General features: G+C 33.3%; 1 protein-coding gene across 8 annotated transcripts in view; it reads left to right on the top strand.

Annotated features, from left to right (window-relative positions):
- The window catches only part of CCSER1 (coiled-coil serine rich protein 1), a 1273261-nt gene that overhangs the window by 704330 nt on the left and 551524 nt on the right, over nt 1-17407 (top strand). The window contains exon 10 of one of the 8 annotated variants that reach the window (XM_030865666.2): nt 6453-6548. The exons of the other annotated variants lie outside the window; for them this stretch is intronic. Coding sequence (XP_030721526.1) covers nt 6453-6512 — 60 coding nt within the window. The 3' untranslated portion in view covers nt 6513-6548. Of the gene's footprint in view, nt 1-6452; nt 6549-17407 lie in introns of those variants that run through there. 8 annotated transcript variants of the gene reach the window in all.

The following is a 17407-nucleotide window of genomic DNA, read 5'->3' as shown; positions in this document are numbered from 1 at the left end:
GGTAAAGATTCTTTTTTCCTTTTTCCTACTAGTATTTGTGAAAGAAGAGACTTGGAATTATTCATTTGCCCATTTTCCAAATAACTCCTTTTTTCTCTTTTTGATGAGAAACATCTCCCTAAAGTTTACATTTCAAGGATTGGTTCTTAGGTCCTAGAGAAGAAGGGGTAGAAAATTTTTAAGATGGGGTAGAAAATTTACATTTCAAAACCACAGAAAGTATCCAAATTTTCTCCAAAATTGAGTTTTGGGGTATATTTGCATATTATCGGAGGCCGGGAATAATTACTATTTAAACTTTCCTTATTTTTCTTAGGTGCAGGATAGTACTGTTTCCAATGTCCTGATCTTTTGCAAGCATTTTGAGATGAATAGGGGACCTTTGGTGGCGTGGGTAAAAAGGATAGGTGGACTTTGAATTGCTTCTAGAGCTGCAACTCTGGTTTTGCAAAGATTTGAAAAACAAAGTTGTTTCTAATTCCTCAAAGAATTTGGTTGTAGCCTAAATGATATCAAGGGACTAACCTGCCCATTCAACTACATTATTTTCAATTTGCTTCCTATCAGGTAGAAGATTTCCAACTAAGATGGAAATCAAGATCTCTCTATTCTGCAGCTTTAGGGTTTAATGCAGTATGCCTTTTAAAAATCTATATAAAGCATTCAACAAAGGCTTTACAATGCTCTCCTTTTTTTTTTCCTGAGTGTACAATTCAACCTTAGACCAATTAACCTTAAGGGGGAAAAAGCCTCTTCTATTGTTTCAATCAGCACCTGAACATCAGCCTCCAGCTGATCCATTTCCTGATCATTTGTAGGAGGGCCTGGGAGAATTTCTGGTCATCTGTTTCTTCTGTGAGGGGGTTTTCCCAAGAGGCCATCTGGTTTATCTGATAAGTACAATACAATCATGGGTGGGAAGAACACCGTTTAGCTACCAATCAGGGTTCCAGTGAATGTGACTGTGGATGTCCACTGATCTTTCTAACTGTCCTCTAAATTTGATAGTATCTTCTGAAAGTTGTGGTTAATGAGGCTTTGTAACTTCATCTTGTCAAAGGGGTCTGTAAGGCAAGCCATTTCAATTCTTAGTGTCCTCTTTTCAATCTGGTCTGTCCATAGTACCAAAAAGACAGTTGTTAGAATGAGAGCTCTCTAAAAATTTTTCAAGTATAGAGGTTTTTCCAACTCAAAGGATTCATCACCTGGCCATTGACAAGTAGGATCTTATATATCTCAATAGCAACTCAAACCAATAAGGCTTTTTATGGCTTAACCATAGATGCAAGAGGCATCCCATAAGAGTGTACAAAAGCGGCAGCCATCACAAGCTCCTGAAAATCCACTCCCAAAGTTAGCCTAAGAAAGCAAAGACCTTCATTGTCACAAGCGGTAAGAATGGTATAGTGAAAATGGTGTCTCCGGTTTTCCGTGAGAACATGTGATGCATTCAGTTACATACCCGCTAATCTGTGACACCAGACAGGTGCTACTAGAATGGGACTTTTCCAGCATTAAAAGAGACAATGAAATTTGAGATGTCAAAGGCCCCCTATGGACCGGGACCCCTATGACAAACTCCCCTGGCAGCTGGTGGGGACGATGAGAATGCTGCTGTTGGGCTGTCTGCTAGATGCATGCCGACACGTGCATCTTCTGACGGGTGGATCCCAGGGAGAATATTCTCACTGGTTACAAGGCCAAGCTTTTAAGGCACAGAATAAAATGGAAGGAAAACCTCTCTAGGCTATGGTTCTCCTCCTTATAACAAATGACAGAAAAGACAGAGATAAAAGCAAACAATTACTATCTCTCCGGAAGGAAAGTGGATCAATATAAAACAAGAGTACTCATAAAAAAAAATCTTTACCAAAGTTGCTATACCCACGAAACTAATTCACGCAGGTATTTTCTCCCTTTAATCTAAATTTGAAAAGGAAGGGACAAGAAATGCTTACCTTCCTTTCTGAACCAGGCACTATAGAGACAGATCCAGGAGATCAGCCTTTGGTAAGAATTATTACGCTTAGCCAGCTTCTGCCAGTTTTCCAGAATCCCATCTGCAGACTCCAGAGCAAGTATGGTGCCTCAGCAAACCCCATCACGGGTCTCCAAACTGTGGTGGTAGAAAAATAATTTTCCCGCTCTCTGTCTAGGTTCTTGACTGAGTCTCCACTGTAATGAAACACATTAAGAGGAGAAAAACAAAAATGTAATACCACGTATATCTCCTGTATACATTAACTCCCTGAAATGGCCAAGCCAACGCTTTAAATACCATCTCCAGCTAGAGGCAAAAGAAAGGTGTTGGGCAGTGGGGAAGCCAGTTATGGGAGGTTACCAGGAAAAACACAGTAAACAAGGGTAAGGTTGTTAGATTTAAGTCCGTGCCTTCTCCACTGACAAGAGTTTCTAGAGATTTAGTCATCCTCCGCTGCCTGGTACAGAGAGGGAGACTCTCTTACAAATGGAGATTGCCCTTATAAACGTAAATATCTCTTACAAAGGGTAACTTTAGTCACTTTTCAGAGCTTCTCCTGTGTCTGCAGTTTCTTCAAAATAATTAACTCAGTGTAATTTTCATTCCAAAGAGACATATTTGGGGGTGGCTAGTTCTGTTTGCCTTCACTAGCTTATATCGTCTGCCAATAAAAGAAGTAGTAATCATTTTAGGGAAAAAACATTAAAATATTAGATTATTAGTGTTTCAAAATAAAGATGTAAAGTGTTTTAATAACATAAGTAACTGTAGAGAGGTAAAGAAAAAAAACTTCCATAAATGTTTGGCTTCATACCAAATAGGCAAAGGAATTGGAATTTTCAGAATAATGTGTTACAGAAAGTTTCCTTAAAAAGAGCCACATGTAACATTAATGTCATGCTCTATAAAGTAAGAATATCAGAAAATTACACTCTTATGTGATGCCACATTTTTAAGATGGTGGTTAGAATTTTACATGTATGTAGCTGAATTACTATGGAGAAAATTTATACCAAAAAGAATGTAATTTGCAATTCAGAGTGCTTAAATAGTCATAGTTCTTTACATATCAGAATTACTTGAGACTTGTCATTACTTTATGAGCTTTGTGCTTATAAGTGGACTTACAGATTTGGATTTACTCCATCAAACTAGAGGAAAATTTGTCTAAGGGTTAGTCTAATACAGAGTAATTTTCACAAAGAAAAATACTCTAAACAGTTTCAGTATTCTCTTGAATTAGAAAAGTATAACCTAAAAATTGATGAATTGTTCTTTTTTTAGCCTAAGACTAGAATTAGAAATAATAGTGCTTTTCAAATTTTAAGATTATAAGATTATATATCATATTGCTCCAAAAATGCTACTTAAAAGTCTTCTTAATTTATGGGAAAGTTGCTACAAACTCTAATTTAGTCTGAAAGGATTAATTTTTCTTCTTTGAGGGAGCATCAGTAACGACTCACTATTGGGACTTTTGTCACTATAAGACAAAAATTACTTGGTGTGAGTGTATATATTACTTTCTACTCTTTTAAAAGTTTTTCCCTCCATTTTGATTTTTATTATGTTAAAATAAACATACAAACACTGAATCTATAGTATATCTATAAATATATTACATGTATATAAACATACATGTGTTTACATATTTGGGGCATTTAAAATGGATATTATTGTACTGTAATATTAATACATTTTTACTTCATAGTTTAAATGACTGAATATCATTCAATCATGTGACCTTTTAAACATTTTTTACTTTTCTCAAGAATTTTCCTTTTAAAGAATGGCATTGTCATATGCTATTACAATTTTGTATCGAGAGAAATTTTGAAAAATCTAACAAAATTGTACATGGTTTTATTCTCCATCTAGCAATACTATCTCTAGAAATTGACCCAGAACATACACATTCCTAGATACCAAATAGCATTTCTATAAGGTTTTCCTTTATGGGCATTATCTGTAATAGGTAAAGATGAAAACAACACAATTTCCACCAATAGGGGACTGTTTAGTACTAATGGCTCATTCACAAAATGGGGGCTGTAGAGCCCCCTCCCCCTGCAAAAAGAGGAAACCTTAATGTTCTGGAATGGAATAGTCTCTAGACTATATATTAATAAGTGAAACAATGAAGGTGTAAAGCCGTTACAATATCAATATCCCCAGAGTGGTTAATCATAAAAAAGTACCCTATTTTTCAAATTACTGTTGTCTCTACAGACTAGTTAAGGGGAACCATTTATTCTCATTAGTTGAGCTTTAATATTTCCTGGTAATTTCCCCTCCCCTGCTTCGTGTTATACTAGCTAAGAAGGACAGAGAAATATTGGGGCTTTTTGTCCTCACTACATGACAAGTATTAGAGTATTATAAACTTTCATAGTAAGAGAAATGTTAGGATCGTATACTTTATGACATTTGTGTCTCTGAACATATTCAATCTATTATAGTATTCCCTTCATTTTTACTGACACTTCTTAAAATATTAAAAGGTGGATCTGTATTAGAGCTTTATTAAAAACACGAATGTCAGGAGTCATAAAATACACGGGAACACAGATTCTAGATTTCTGAAATTTATTTCCTCTGTCTTTTTACATTCATTCAACTAGCATTTGGGAAACAGGTAACCAAACACTGAGTATCTATTAAATGTTTGTTAGCCTTAATGATTCTGAAGGCTTTTTTTAAAAAAGAACGTGTTTGGTTGGCAAATATGTATGTGCTTCTGTGTACAACATACAAGTATAGCCCTGAGTTTCCTTTCATCTCAAGATATTATACTCTTTTTCATTTATACAGTCATTTTTTAAATAAAAGTAAAGAAAGGTATTTCAGGCACTGAGATTGTAGCAGTGAAATAGACAGGTTTTCTTTCTTCGTGAACCTCGTATTATAGTGGATGAGGACAGAAAATCAATTAGAAATGAAGAAATTGGTAAGAGAATTTCACACAGTGATGAGGGCCATGAGGTAGATAAGCAGAAAGATGAGATTAAGAGATGACGTCAGGTAAAATAGGAATACTTGTGTCTAGAAAGGACTCATCATGGAAGACCTGAGAATGTTGTTTTTGAGCTGTAACCTGAGTGATGGGTCAGCTGTTCACAAAACTGGAACAAGCCTCTTAACAGGAAAAATCAGATTATGAAGAACAGTTACCTTCCAGTACTGCTTGCGGCTTTAGGACTGACTCACATTAGTTTTGGTCTTGGCTTCCTACTTAAAGTTTCTATACATTCTAATCTATATATCTAATCTATATATGCACCACAGATAAATCTAAAAGAAATAAACACAAACACACAGCTTACACTGTGTTGTATTTCTACTTTAAAACTCTCTCTTAATGGCTCACTAAGGCTTAAAGGGTAAAATCCACATTCCTCAAACCAGCGTCATAGCTGCTAAAATTACATCCTTCCCTACTTATGCAATTTTAGCTCTAACTGTTCCCAAACATAAACGTTTTATTCCACTTAAGCTGCTCCAACACAAATTGCTGTTTGTTGTCTCCGTTGTTGTTCAGTGTTTTGGTTCGTTTGTTTTGTTTTTAACTGTTTTATTTAGAATGCTCCTCCCCTATAACGTATCTCTCTCTTTAGGCCCAACTCCACTCCCATTTGATTTGGCTACTCAAACTGGGAGTGATCTCTCTTTCTATAGAACAATTTCAGCAGTTACTGGTCCTACATAACCTATCCTTTAGTTGTCAGTACTAGATATTGTTATCAGTTCTATATATTGACATATATAGCTCCTATGTATTGACATAGAACTTACTGTCTTGTAGTATGGCTCATCTTTTCTATATTCATTTCTATCTCTCCAACCGAATTCTACATGCCTTTGAGGCAGCTGCCATATTCTATACTTCTTGGATCCTATCTTTCTTTTTATGCACATTACCTGGACAAGGAGTTCCTTTTTTTAAAGGTGAAGTATTTTGAAATGTTTTAATTTCCTATCACATAAAACTGCAATAAAGTATAGAGATTTCAAAATAATAATAATTGCAACAGATTGAAAATTCTTTTGGAGCTTTACAAAAAGGAGATTTACAAAAAGGAGAGCCAGATGGACTTACCTATTAATCATTTAGTTTTTTGGAAATGAAGAATACATAAAAAGTTGAGGAAAACTTGTTTTTTTACTCCACTTACAAAACCAGAGAAATAAAATTTTGCTAATTGGTTTTCACTCTTCACCTTGCTTTTGGTAGTAAAGTATTTAATTGGAAGTTGGGAGCCTGGAAACATTACTAATGTAAATATTTTTATTAAGTTTTAATAGCAGTTTTTACTTAGAAAGTCATAAGTAGAATAGACTTATGTTGGTATGTTGGTCTGTGTTTTTTTAATTTGTGTTTAAACATTTTACATCTTCATATTAAGTAAAATTTCCTTTCATTTTATTAATTTGATGTCATTCATTTGTTTATTTTTGTTTTCTTCTTTTCAAGGCCCTGTGGAATCCTACATGCACTGAAGTTTTATTTAAACCAGTACATATTTCAACCTAGGTTAAATCATTATTTGATAAGAAATGTATCACAAATCTGACATGCTAAATATGAAATCAGTTTTCTATTATTTCATGTGTTAGCTATTTCTCGGAGTATGTAATACAGAAATCTTTCCATTCCAGATATTTCACACTTTTCGCATTTGTACACAATTGCATAAAATATTAATGGATGTAGATTAAGCTAACATATTCCTACCTTATTGTATTTTTAAAACAAAAATAGACTTATTTTTAAATTGTCTCTATATGCAGCTATTCTGAAGTGTAATATTCCACTTGGCAGGACATATTTTTTGTTCAACCTTCTCATCCATGTCAGTTGTCTCTCTGGTTATAGTCTGTTTAATTTCACCACATATTCTATGCACATTAAGTAAGTTTCAAAACAGTGCTTCTGGTTTCTCCCATCCTAGTGTGACAGGTCTTACCGAAGAACTAAGTTACCTCTGTTTTTCCCTTGCACTGAGATCAAAAGATGAAAACAGTATGTCTTCAAACGAAGTAAATCATGAAGAGTCTTATTCTAACTGTAGAAAGTAAAAAAACTTACTTCTATCTCTAAATAAGTGAAGAAAGTTTTTTGGCTATTGACCTCATATTGAGGGAAGTTTATTGAATGTGTCATAAAAAAAACACCTGTCTCCTGGACTTGGCATCACTGCCTGATTTCTGTGTGTCCTTGTTTATTACCTTTCTGTAATAGCTCCCTTTAATTATCAAATGGCTGGGTAGCAACAAGGCACTCTTGAGTGTTGTAGTTTATTGGGAGGATAAGTGACAGAACCCAAAGGATGTCTCAGTGTTGTGGTGCAGGACAACAGAAGAGCCATAGAGCTAAGGATAGGAAAGCAGGTTTTACTGAATTCCCTATATTTTTTAAACAGGAAATGAAATAATCATGGTTAATGATGGTAACATTTAGAAATATGCTATAAAATTTCTTAAATTATTTGAATTATTATGTAACATACAATATGCATGATCAAATGTTGGGTTTAAACCATGATATTAAAATAAAACTGTAAATATATTTATTTACTTGAAAACATTGTATGTGTCCTTGTTGACTTTGCTGCTTAAAACGTCCTTTTATGATTCAAGATACAAAAACATTTTTGTTTCTCTAACAGTTTTCTAGAGTTTATTCTTTTATTCTGTTCTTATCTATTTATTGTCTTATTTTAACATTTGAAACCCATAAATGTAGATAATGTAAGAAATTCTATTACTTGTAATAAAGCACTCCTCTGATAAAGATTTTTATCAGCTTGAATGGTCAATATCATTTTGAAGAAGAAGAAAGAATTCAATTAAAGATATTTTGACTAGGATGCAAGGGAAAAAAGAAATGTATTAGCAAGTAGATTAAGTCAATAAAGAAAGGTCCTTCTTTCCTCAAAAGCAATGTAACAAAAATTGTCAATACAGACAAAAAAGCCACCTAACCTGAAAAGCTACCATTTTATGCTTGCTCTTTAACACCAGTAAGACATTTCAGGCTGCTTCCTCAGAAACCCCTTTTTTTTTTTCTTTAATGTAATTTTTCTTTTTTAATGGGATTGTGCTGAATATACATCAATGAACATGTTTCTAGGTTAATTTTACTTTCATGGTGAAATATATTCAGACTCTCCAGAAATGTTTATTATGTAGTTTGTCCATTTAACTAGTAAAATGTTTTACATTTCTTTGATTACATTAAATGTGAATTAAAAATAGGGATTAATGGCATGGTTAGTTTTTAGAAAAATGTGCAAGAACCATTATAATTAGTGCACTGTATTCCAAGGTGTAACAAAACTGAGGTTGATGATTGTTTCTCAAAGAAGTAGCAAGAAGCATAAAAGTATATCTGACAGCTGCAAATAGTGCAGCATCAGTATTTATTGATGAAAGGAGCATTATGCTATACTATTATGCCTCCATATCTGTCTTTAATACCCTGACAATAATTAACTAAAAATAAGAGATGAACAAGCTTAATTATATTTATTTTCCAAATGAGTGAAGTGGAATTTGAAGAGGTTGAGTGACTTTCTCAAGTTCATGTAACTTTTCTAACAGACATTAAAGTTCTACATTGTGCTGTAGGTGTTTCAGATCAAAAGTCAGGATTTTGTTTTGTTTTCCTGACTTCAGAATGCTGGTGGACTGCATGATTGCAAAATTCAATACAAATTATACATGGATTACATATGTGAATATATACACACTTGTATATTATACATGCATTATATATTATTAAAGGTTGGGTTTATCTTAAATCTGCATTACAGTCTAGGCTTAATGGTGATGATATAGATTTACTATGTGAATACCTGTCTAAGATGTATAATATATGAGCTAAGGAATTTATTTTATAATATTAAGAATTATGTTTTCAAATATAAAGAAGTGCTTAGAAGGAAAACCAGGAACAGTTTTGCTAGATGTTTTGACAGTTATTAACATATATTTTATTTATGTCTTGAATCATTTTGAAAGTTTAATTTTTCATTCCGTGAAATGTATGCATGTTAAATGTTCTTATTTACAATATTTTAAAATATAAGTCACTTATCATTCTTGGTTAGATTTATGACATATACCTGTGTTTTAAATGATTTTTTAATGAAGACTCTAAGTATATGTTACTATGCACATGTGATTTTTATTATGGAACACAAAAACTTCCTTGCTAAAGTTTTCAAAATTGCTATTTTTCATAGTTACCTAAATTTGATATTGTTTTAAATATTTGTTTATTTAGAAAACAAAATGTACTTTTCCATATTTAACTTGCTGCTAGAGGCAGGAAAGTCCAAATTTAACAACAGGATGCTTTTCATGATTTTGTGTTTTGTGCCCACATGTTCACACAGGACTCTCTAAATGCAGTTCTATCATATCTTAATTTCTTACATCTAATCACTCTTTCTAAAAGAAATCTTTGTCTTGGTGCTTTTTGGGGCAACAGTAATCGCCATTATGATATGCTGGCACGTTTAAAGAAAAAACTAATACTAATATATATTTTCAAACACATCAGTTTCATTTGATGTATGTACTTGACACAAGTCCACATGTCAATGATAGATTGACATACATATCCTCCATTGAAAAGAACTGTTACTCTTGATATTAATAAGCATTAAGAACTGTTAGAATTTCCCATGCCTTCCAAGTGATGTCTGTTGGATATCTAAATTTGCATAATACATTTATACCATTAATTACAATGGAGTAAAGTAGGATAGGCTGTAAAATGGAGAAAAAATGAGAGGTTAGCACTTTTCTTACTTTATTTTTTACTACAAACCAAACATCTTGAGTATATTCATTGGGTGTTCTTTTAACTCTATTTTGTGAAAGCTTTTCTCTTCTCTTTGAATGCTGTATATTGATATACATATAGGAGGTTGATGAACAGGAGGATCAAATGATAATAAAATATTTTCTGGTAAATGTTCCTAATACCTGAAAACTATTTGTTGCATCCTTAATTTATACACATCATGGTCAGATTGTATACACATACACATATATGAAATAAGGAAACCCTTATTTTAAATTATCTTCTTACCAATTTCCTTTTTTAAAGAGGAGGAAATTTGATGAAGTAGCATATGAGTATTCCTAGGAAAGAAAGGGAAAGAGCAATGACAAATATAAATGCAAAATGGATTCTGATGAAGAAAAACAACAAAACAAGGGTAAAATGATTGTTGAATACTTCCCCTTAAGATTTAGTTTAGATTTTCTTTTAAGCTTCCAATTTTAAAAATATATATGACTTAAAAGATGAAAGAAGTGTCCCCTCAGCTATAAAGTAGAAGAACCAGTAGCTTAAACTTTGATAAATAGTCTGGAAGCCTTGTGTATTAATACATGTTGAATATAATGACCAGGGAGAGTGAATAAATGTCATGCCTTTTTACTCAGGCTCTTCATGGAAGATTTCTTCTTCATAAAGTTGGCAAGATTCTTGACCTGGAAAGAGATTTATGTGTATCTTTTTTTCCACTAAGAATACCAGAGTAAACTTGAAAGAACAAGTAACTTCGTTTGGCAGTAAATATGCTACACGGTTTTTAATTTTCTCTGCATCATGGTTTATATATGTTTGAAGAAGTTACTGTGTTAATGTAGATTCAGGGTTTAATTTACATTACTAGTACAATTTTTATACAACTTTATGATTTTTTGGAGATCTTTATCATCATACTGCCATTTTGGTTGTAGCCACATGAATTTGAAGAATAGGATCCTGAAAATTAATGAGTAATCTCTGAAAACCTAACTTTTCTGTTTTAGTAACGCAAATACAACATAAGTAAAAACTTATATATGCATAAACCCATACTCTATATTGTTTTTCTAATGCTTTTTATCATAGTGTAACCTTTAGAAGCCCCAAAAAACTTTAAATTAGTTTGATTTTTAAAAGTGAAAAGCATCTTGTAGTAGAATGTGATGTATACATTGGAAATTTATTGCTAGTTTTTAATGAAAAAGAATATGCAATATCTGGTGAGCGAGCACAAAAGATCAGATGATCAAATAAGACTCACACAAATCATAGATCTTAGCCAATATCAAGCTTATACTAATCATTTCAAAGGTACTGGCCATCACGCTCCAGTGAAAGAGGAAAGAGGTCTGCCAGGTTGGGGACAGCTCTCCCAGTTCTTTTATCCCACTTTGGAATCCACTCTCTGATTCAAGCTAAGAGATCAGATTTCCAAGTGAGATTTTATGGGGTTACCTCACACAGCGGGAGAAATGTTTCATTGATGAAGTATCTTCATTTTATATCCCAACAATATGAATTCTTCAGGGAGCCATGTTCATAAAGATTCTAAGTTTATTTACTCAAATCAATCCTTAACCAGGGGCATACTGTTATAATTTCCATTGATAAGGACCCTCCTTCCAGCAGCTATTACTAGTTTATTTTCCTGGAGATCTAGTTTTTATGTTGGCAAGGTTAGAAGAGGTTACCTCCCTTCTTTTACTTCCCCTGGAGAAAAGCCAGTTGCTTTAACTCCCCCTTCTCACCTGCTCCATTTCCACAGTTCATTCTGAAAGTGATATTATATTGGAGTGGAATGAAGCCCAGTGTCCTAGATTTTTCATTTCTCTTTAATTGAAAGGAGAAGACCTTATAGAAAGTTTATCTGACCAAAATTGCACTTGTTTTGGGTTTCTCTTCTTTGTTTTCAATGTTTCAAAACAGTTTGAGGCAAGAGTTAGGAGATTGCTTTTCCTGAAGATTATGTTTCCCTTTATTTTTCACTTAAGGCAAGCTTTCGTGAATTGCAGTTTTTGAAAGTCAAGAAATTTGTGATTCAATTGGGGGAAAAAATTAAAATTCCTTAAAATAAAGTTTTTGTTAATTGATGTATGCTGTAATATACCACGTAAGAGACGGTCAGCTTATTTAAATTTATATGTCATATATAAAGTTATAAATACTTGTTTTAGTCTTTGTTTCCATTTGCTATTTATACAAAATTACTCCTGTTGGGACGATAATCCATTCAACTAATTGGAATAGAGTAAATTCTTCATTTTCTTCTTTCAGTTATACTATATACCTCATTATGTATTTTATTGAATATAAAATGTCTAGTTTTAAGATATTTGGGATGTGGGTTTATTTATGTAAAATCTCTGTTGTTTTGTATTTTCATCCATTTGGTATATATAAAAAGTACACTAGAAAAATTCCCATAAGAGAAAACACATATAAGAAAAACTGAATCCAATATCTGCAGCCTGATTTATCTGTTCTGTTGCTGTTCCACAAACAGACTGTTTTGTCTCTACCAAGTCTTAGTGCCTTTACTCACATCAGTCCCCTAACCTATAGAGCTGTTTCTTTTCTCTCAACTTGTTCACATGAAGAGGAAACCGAGTTCCATATTCCCAGGATTCTCCAGGCATAATTAAATTCTACTCTAAATCATTCTGCCGTTTAATTATGGCTACCATTTTTTTATTTTGCTATGTGTCAAGTGCTGTTTTAAAGGCTTTACATGTTTTAAGTATTAATTCTTCACAAAAGCCTATGAGGGAGCTACTGTTACGTGACACCATTTTGCAAGCAAGAAAGCTGAAATATAGAGAAGTTAAGAAATTTGCACCAAATTACATTACTAGAAAGTTAGTAGGCTGTGTTTAAGCATAGGCCCTCTGGATCTAGAGCCTGCACTTTTTTTTAATTTTTATTTTATTATTATTTTTTATTTTTTTAACTTTTTAATTGAAGTATAGCTGATTTACAATGTTACCTTAGTTTGAAGTGTAAACCATACCGATTCAGTGCTTTACAGAAAAACTCCATTTAAAATTACTGCCAAATATTGGCTGTATTCCCTGTCCTGTACAATATTTCCTTGTAGCTTACAAGCTATACGTAGTAGTTTGTAGCTTTTAATCCCTTACCCTTAGCTTGCACCTTCCCCTTCCCTCTCCCCACTGGTAACCACTAGTTTGTTCTCTGTATCTGTAAGTCTGTTTCTTTTTTGTTATATTCACTTGTTGTTGTTTTTTTAAGATTCCACATGTAAGTGATATCATATGGTATTTGTCTTTCTCTGTCTGACTTATTTCAGTGACATACACCCTCCAGTTTCATCCATGTTGTTGCAAATGATAAAATTTCATTTTTATAGCTGAGTAATATTCCATTGTGTGTATATATATATATATATGTATCACATATTCTTTATTGATTCATCTGCTGGTGGACACTTAGGTTGCTTCCATATCTTGGCTATTGTAAATAACGCTTCTGTGAACTTTGGGGTGTATGCATCTTTTTGAATAGTGTTTTCATTTTCTTTGGATATATACCCAGGTGTGGAATTGCTGTAAAATATGGTAGTTCTATTTGTAGTTTCTTGAGGAACCTCTGTACATCCATGTTGGCTGCACTAATTTACATTCCCACCCACAGTGTACTAGGGTTCCCTTTTCTCCACATCTCACCAACATTTGTTGTTTGTGGGTTTTTTTGATGATGCCATTCTAGCTGGTATGAGGTGATAGCTCATTGTGGTTTTCATTTGCATTTCTCTGATGATTAGTAATGTTGAGCATTTTTCATTTTCATTACCTATTGGTCATCTGTATGTCTTCTCTGTAAAAATGTCTATTCAGGTCTTCTGCCTATTTTTATGCAGTTTTGTTTGTTTGTTTTTTGGTATTAAGTTGTATGAGTAGCTTATGTATTTTTCATATTAATCCCTTGTTGGTCATCATTTGCAAGTATTTTCTCCCATTCAGTAGGTTGTCTTTCTATTTTGTCCATGGTTTCCTTTGCTATGCAAAACCTTTTTAAGTTTAATTAGGCCCATTTGTGGGTTTTTGGGGGGGGTTTTTTTTTGTTTTTTTTGGTACGCGGGCCTCTCACTGTTGTGGCCTCTCCCATTGCAGAGCACAGGCTCCGGATGTACAGGCTCAGCAACCATGGCTCACGGGCCCAGCCGCTCTGCAGCATGTGGGATCTTCCCGGACCGGGGCATGAACCCGTGTCCCAAGCATTGGCAGGCAGACTCTCAACCACTGCGCCACCAGGGAAGCCCCATTTGTGTATTTTTGCTTTTGTTTCCTTTACTTTAGGAGACAGATCCAAGAAGATATTGCTGTGATTTATATCAAAGAGTGTTCTGCCTATGTTTTCTTTTAGGATTTTTATGATTTCTGGTTCATAGTTAGGTCTTTAATCCATTTTCAGTTTTTTTGTATATGGTATGAGAAAATGTTCTAATTTCGTTCTTTTACATGCAGCTGCCCAGTTTTCCCAGCATCACTTATTAGCACGACTGTCTTTTCTCCATTGTGTACTTTTGCCTTCTTTGCTGTAGACTAATTGACTGTAGGTGTGTGGGTTTATATCGGGGCTCTGTATTCTGTTCCATGGATCTATATGTCTGTTTCTTTGCCAGTACTATACTGTTTTGATTTCTGTAGCTCTGTAGTATAGTATGAAGTCCATGAGCATGATGCCTCCAGCTTTGTTCTTTTTTGTCAAGATTGCTTTTGTAGTTTGGGGTTATTTGTGGTTTCATATAAATTTTAGTATTATTTGTTCTAGTCCTGTGAAAAATGTCATGAATATTTTGATAGAGATTGCACTAATTCTGTATCTTGCTTTGGGTAGTATGGCTGTTTTAATAATAATAATCCTTCTAATTCATGAACATGGGATATATTTCCATTTCTTTACTTCAGTTTCCTCCATCAGTGTTTTAAGATTTACAAAGTATAGGTCCTTCACCTCCTTGGTTAAGTTTATTCCTAGGTATTTTGTTCTTTTTGATGCAATTTTAAGCACGATTGTTCTCTTGCTTTTTCTTTCTGATAGTTCATTATTAGTGTATAGAAAAGCAACAGATTTCTGTATATTAATCATATCCTGCAACTTTACTGAATTCATTTATTCTAATAGTTTTTCAGTGGAGACATTAGGGTTTTAGAAAACCCTAACAACATCATACAGTATGAGGCCATCTACAGTTAGTGACAGTTTTACTTCTTACCTTATAATTTGGTTGCCTCTTATTTATTTATATATGTTTTTTCCTTGTCTGATTGCTGTGGCTGGGACTTTCAATATTATGTAAGTGAAAGTGGCAAGAGTGGGCATTTTTGTTTTGTTCCTGATTTTAAAGGAAAAGCTTTGCTTTTCCCCATTAAGTATGATGTTAGCTGTGGGTTTGTCATATATGGCTTTTTTTATGTTGAGATATGTTCTCTCTGTACCAACTTTGATAAGAGTTTTTATCATGAATACATGTTTAATGTTATCAGTTTTTTATGCATCTATTGCAATGATCTTGTGATTTTTATTCCTTTTTTAATGTAGTGTGTCACATTGATTGATTTTTGGATATTGAACTATCCTTGCATTCCTAGGGTAAATCCCACTTGATCATGGTGCATGATCCTCTTTATATATTGTTGAATTCAGTTTGCTAACAATTTTTTGAGGATTTTTGCATCTGTATTCATTAGAGATATTGGCCTATAATTTTTTTTTTCAATGTTTGTCTGGTTTTGGTATCGGTTTGTTGTCTGGGTAATGGTCTCATGGAATGAATTTGGGAGTATTCCCTTATCTTCAGTTTTTTGGAATAATTTGAGAAGGATAGGTATTAGCTCTTGTTTATATGCTTGGTATAATTACCCTGTAAAGCCATTCAGTCCTGGACTTTTACTTGTTGGGAGTTTTTTGATTACTTATTTGATTTCACTACTAATGATTTATTTGTTCAGATTATCTACTTCTTCCTGATTCAGTCTTGGAAGATTGTATGTTTCTAGAAATTTATCCATTTCTTCTAGATTCCATAAACAAAGATCAGTACTTTAAAATCTGATAAACTTGCTGTTTAAAGTACTGGTCTTTGTTTATTTTTTTTTTCAGAGCAATTATAATTATGAATAATCATACTAGTATTATAAACATAAGCAAATGAAAGGTACTGTAGTTCCTGGTGGAGAGAATAACGGCTAATGTTTATTAGGTGCTACTGTGTGCCAAGCAATATTCTAAATGCTTTATGTGTTGTCTCATGTAATCTTAAACAAAAACAAGATAGATTCTATTATTCTCATTTTACAGAGGAGGATATTAAGGCACAGCAAGGTGATGTAAAATTCCCAAAGTGATATCATACGAATGATGAGAGCTGTGTTATGAATCCAAGTGGTCTTGATTCCAGAATTCACCCCCTAATCACTTCACTATATGGTGCCCCCAATAGAATGCAATAACTGAATCCATGGTTATGCTGCAGAAACAATTCCAAATTTTAGTGACTTCAGTATCTTTTATTTGTTTCTTTATTGCTCGTGTCTATTGCTGGCCAACAGACAGCTCTCTGCCCTCACTGTAAGACTCAGGTTGATGGAACAATCTTCATCTGTTATGTTGCAGCCTGTGAGAAAAAGAGTGTCATAAATTGCACAATGGGTCTTAAACTTCCACTCAGAAATGTCATATGACACTTCTCACGTTTCATTGGTCAAAATAAATTAAGTTGTATAGTCACAGCTAGTAAAATCCAAAGGGCAGGGAGGACAAATCAGTCATATGCCCAGAAGTGGGAAAACCATGAAAAACTGGCACACAGCACCAATGACGACTATTACCTCTTTCTACTTTTCTCTGAAATAAGCTGGTTTTAATTAAAATGTGAAAATTACTATTTGGTAAGTATGCTGACATAAACATCATTTGATTCCATCATAGTTTTCAGAAAAACCTAATATAAAAATTTCTAATTCTGTAAGTGAATATCCCTCTGTAAAATGTTGTGTGTATATAATGCTGTCTCAATTTTTGACATATGACATACATATATTACTTGTACCATATTCTTCAGATATATTTCAGTCATTTCACTAGATTTTGAAATATTTCTATTTTTAATGAAACATTTCTGTTTATAATCAACAATCTACTGAGTTGCCTAGCATTTGTTGATGTTACCACAGTAATATTCTAGCTTGTTTTAACTATTTTAAAATAAATGATCATACCCATATCTATAATAGAGAGGTTTTTTTCTGGGCTACTTGATTCCAAGTATCATTAGTGTACTTGTCAGAATAATTCATAGTGACAGTGCTATTCCACCAACGTTTTTTAGTGATTTACCTCCTTAAACCTTATCATTAAGCACATTATTCCTCTGGAAGTATCTCTAGAGATTTTAAGTGACAAGTATAATATTTTAAATGTGTGAACAAAAATGACTTTCTTGTTCCCAAAAAATATGCTATGCTTGATTCAGAAAGAGATAATTTGCATCAACTGAAGCAAATAGGTTTCCTTTAATTTTTTCCCCTCTCATTTAATGTTAAAGCCTACCAAATTATCTCCTAAGTCATGTATTATAT

The sequence above is a fragment of the Globicephala melas genome, chromosome 5 (assembly GCF_963455315.2).
Source record: "Globicephala melas chromosome 5, mGloMel1.2, whole genome shotgun sequence".
Taxonomy (NCBI): Eukaryota; Metazoa; Chordata; class Mammalia; order Artiodactyla; family Delphinidae; genus Globicephala; species Globicephala melas.
This window is presented reverse-complemented; position numbering and strand designations above follow the sequence as displayed.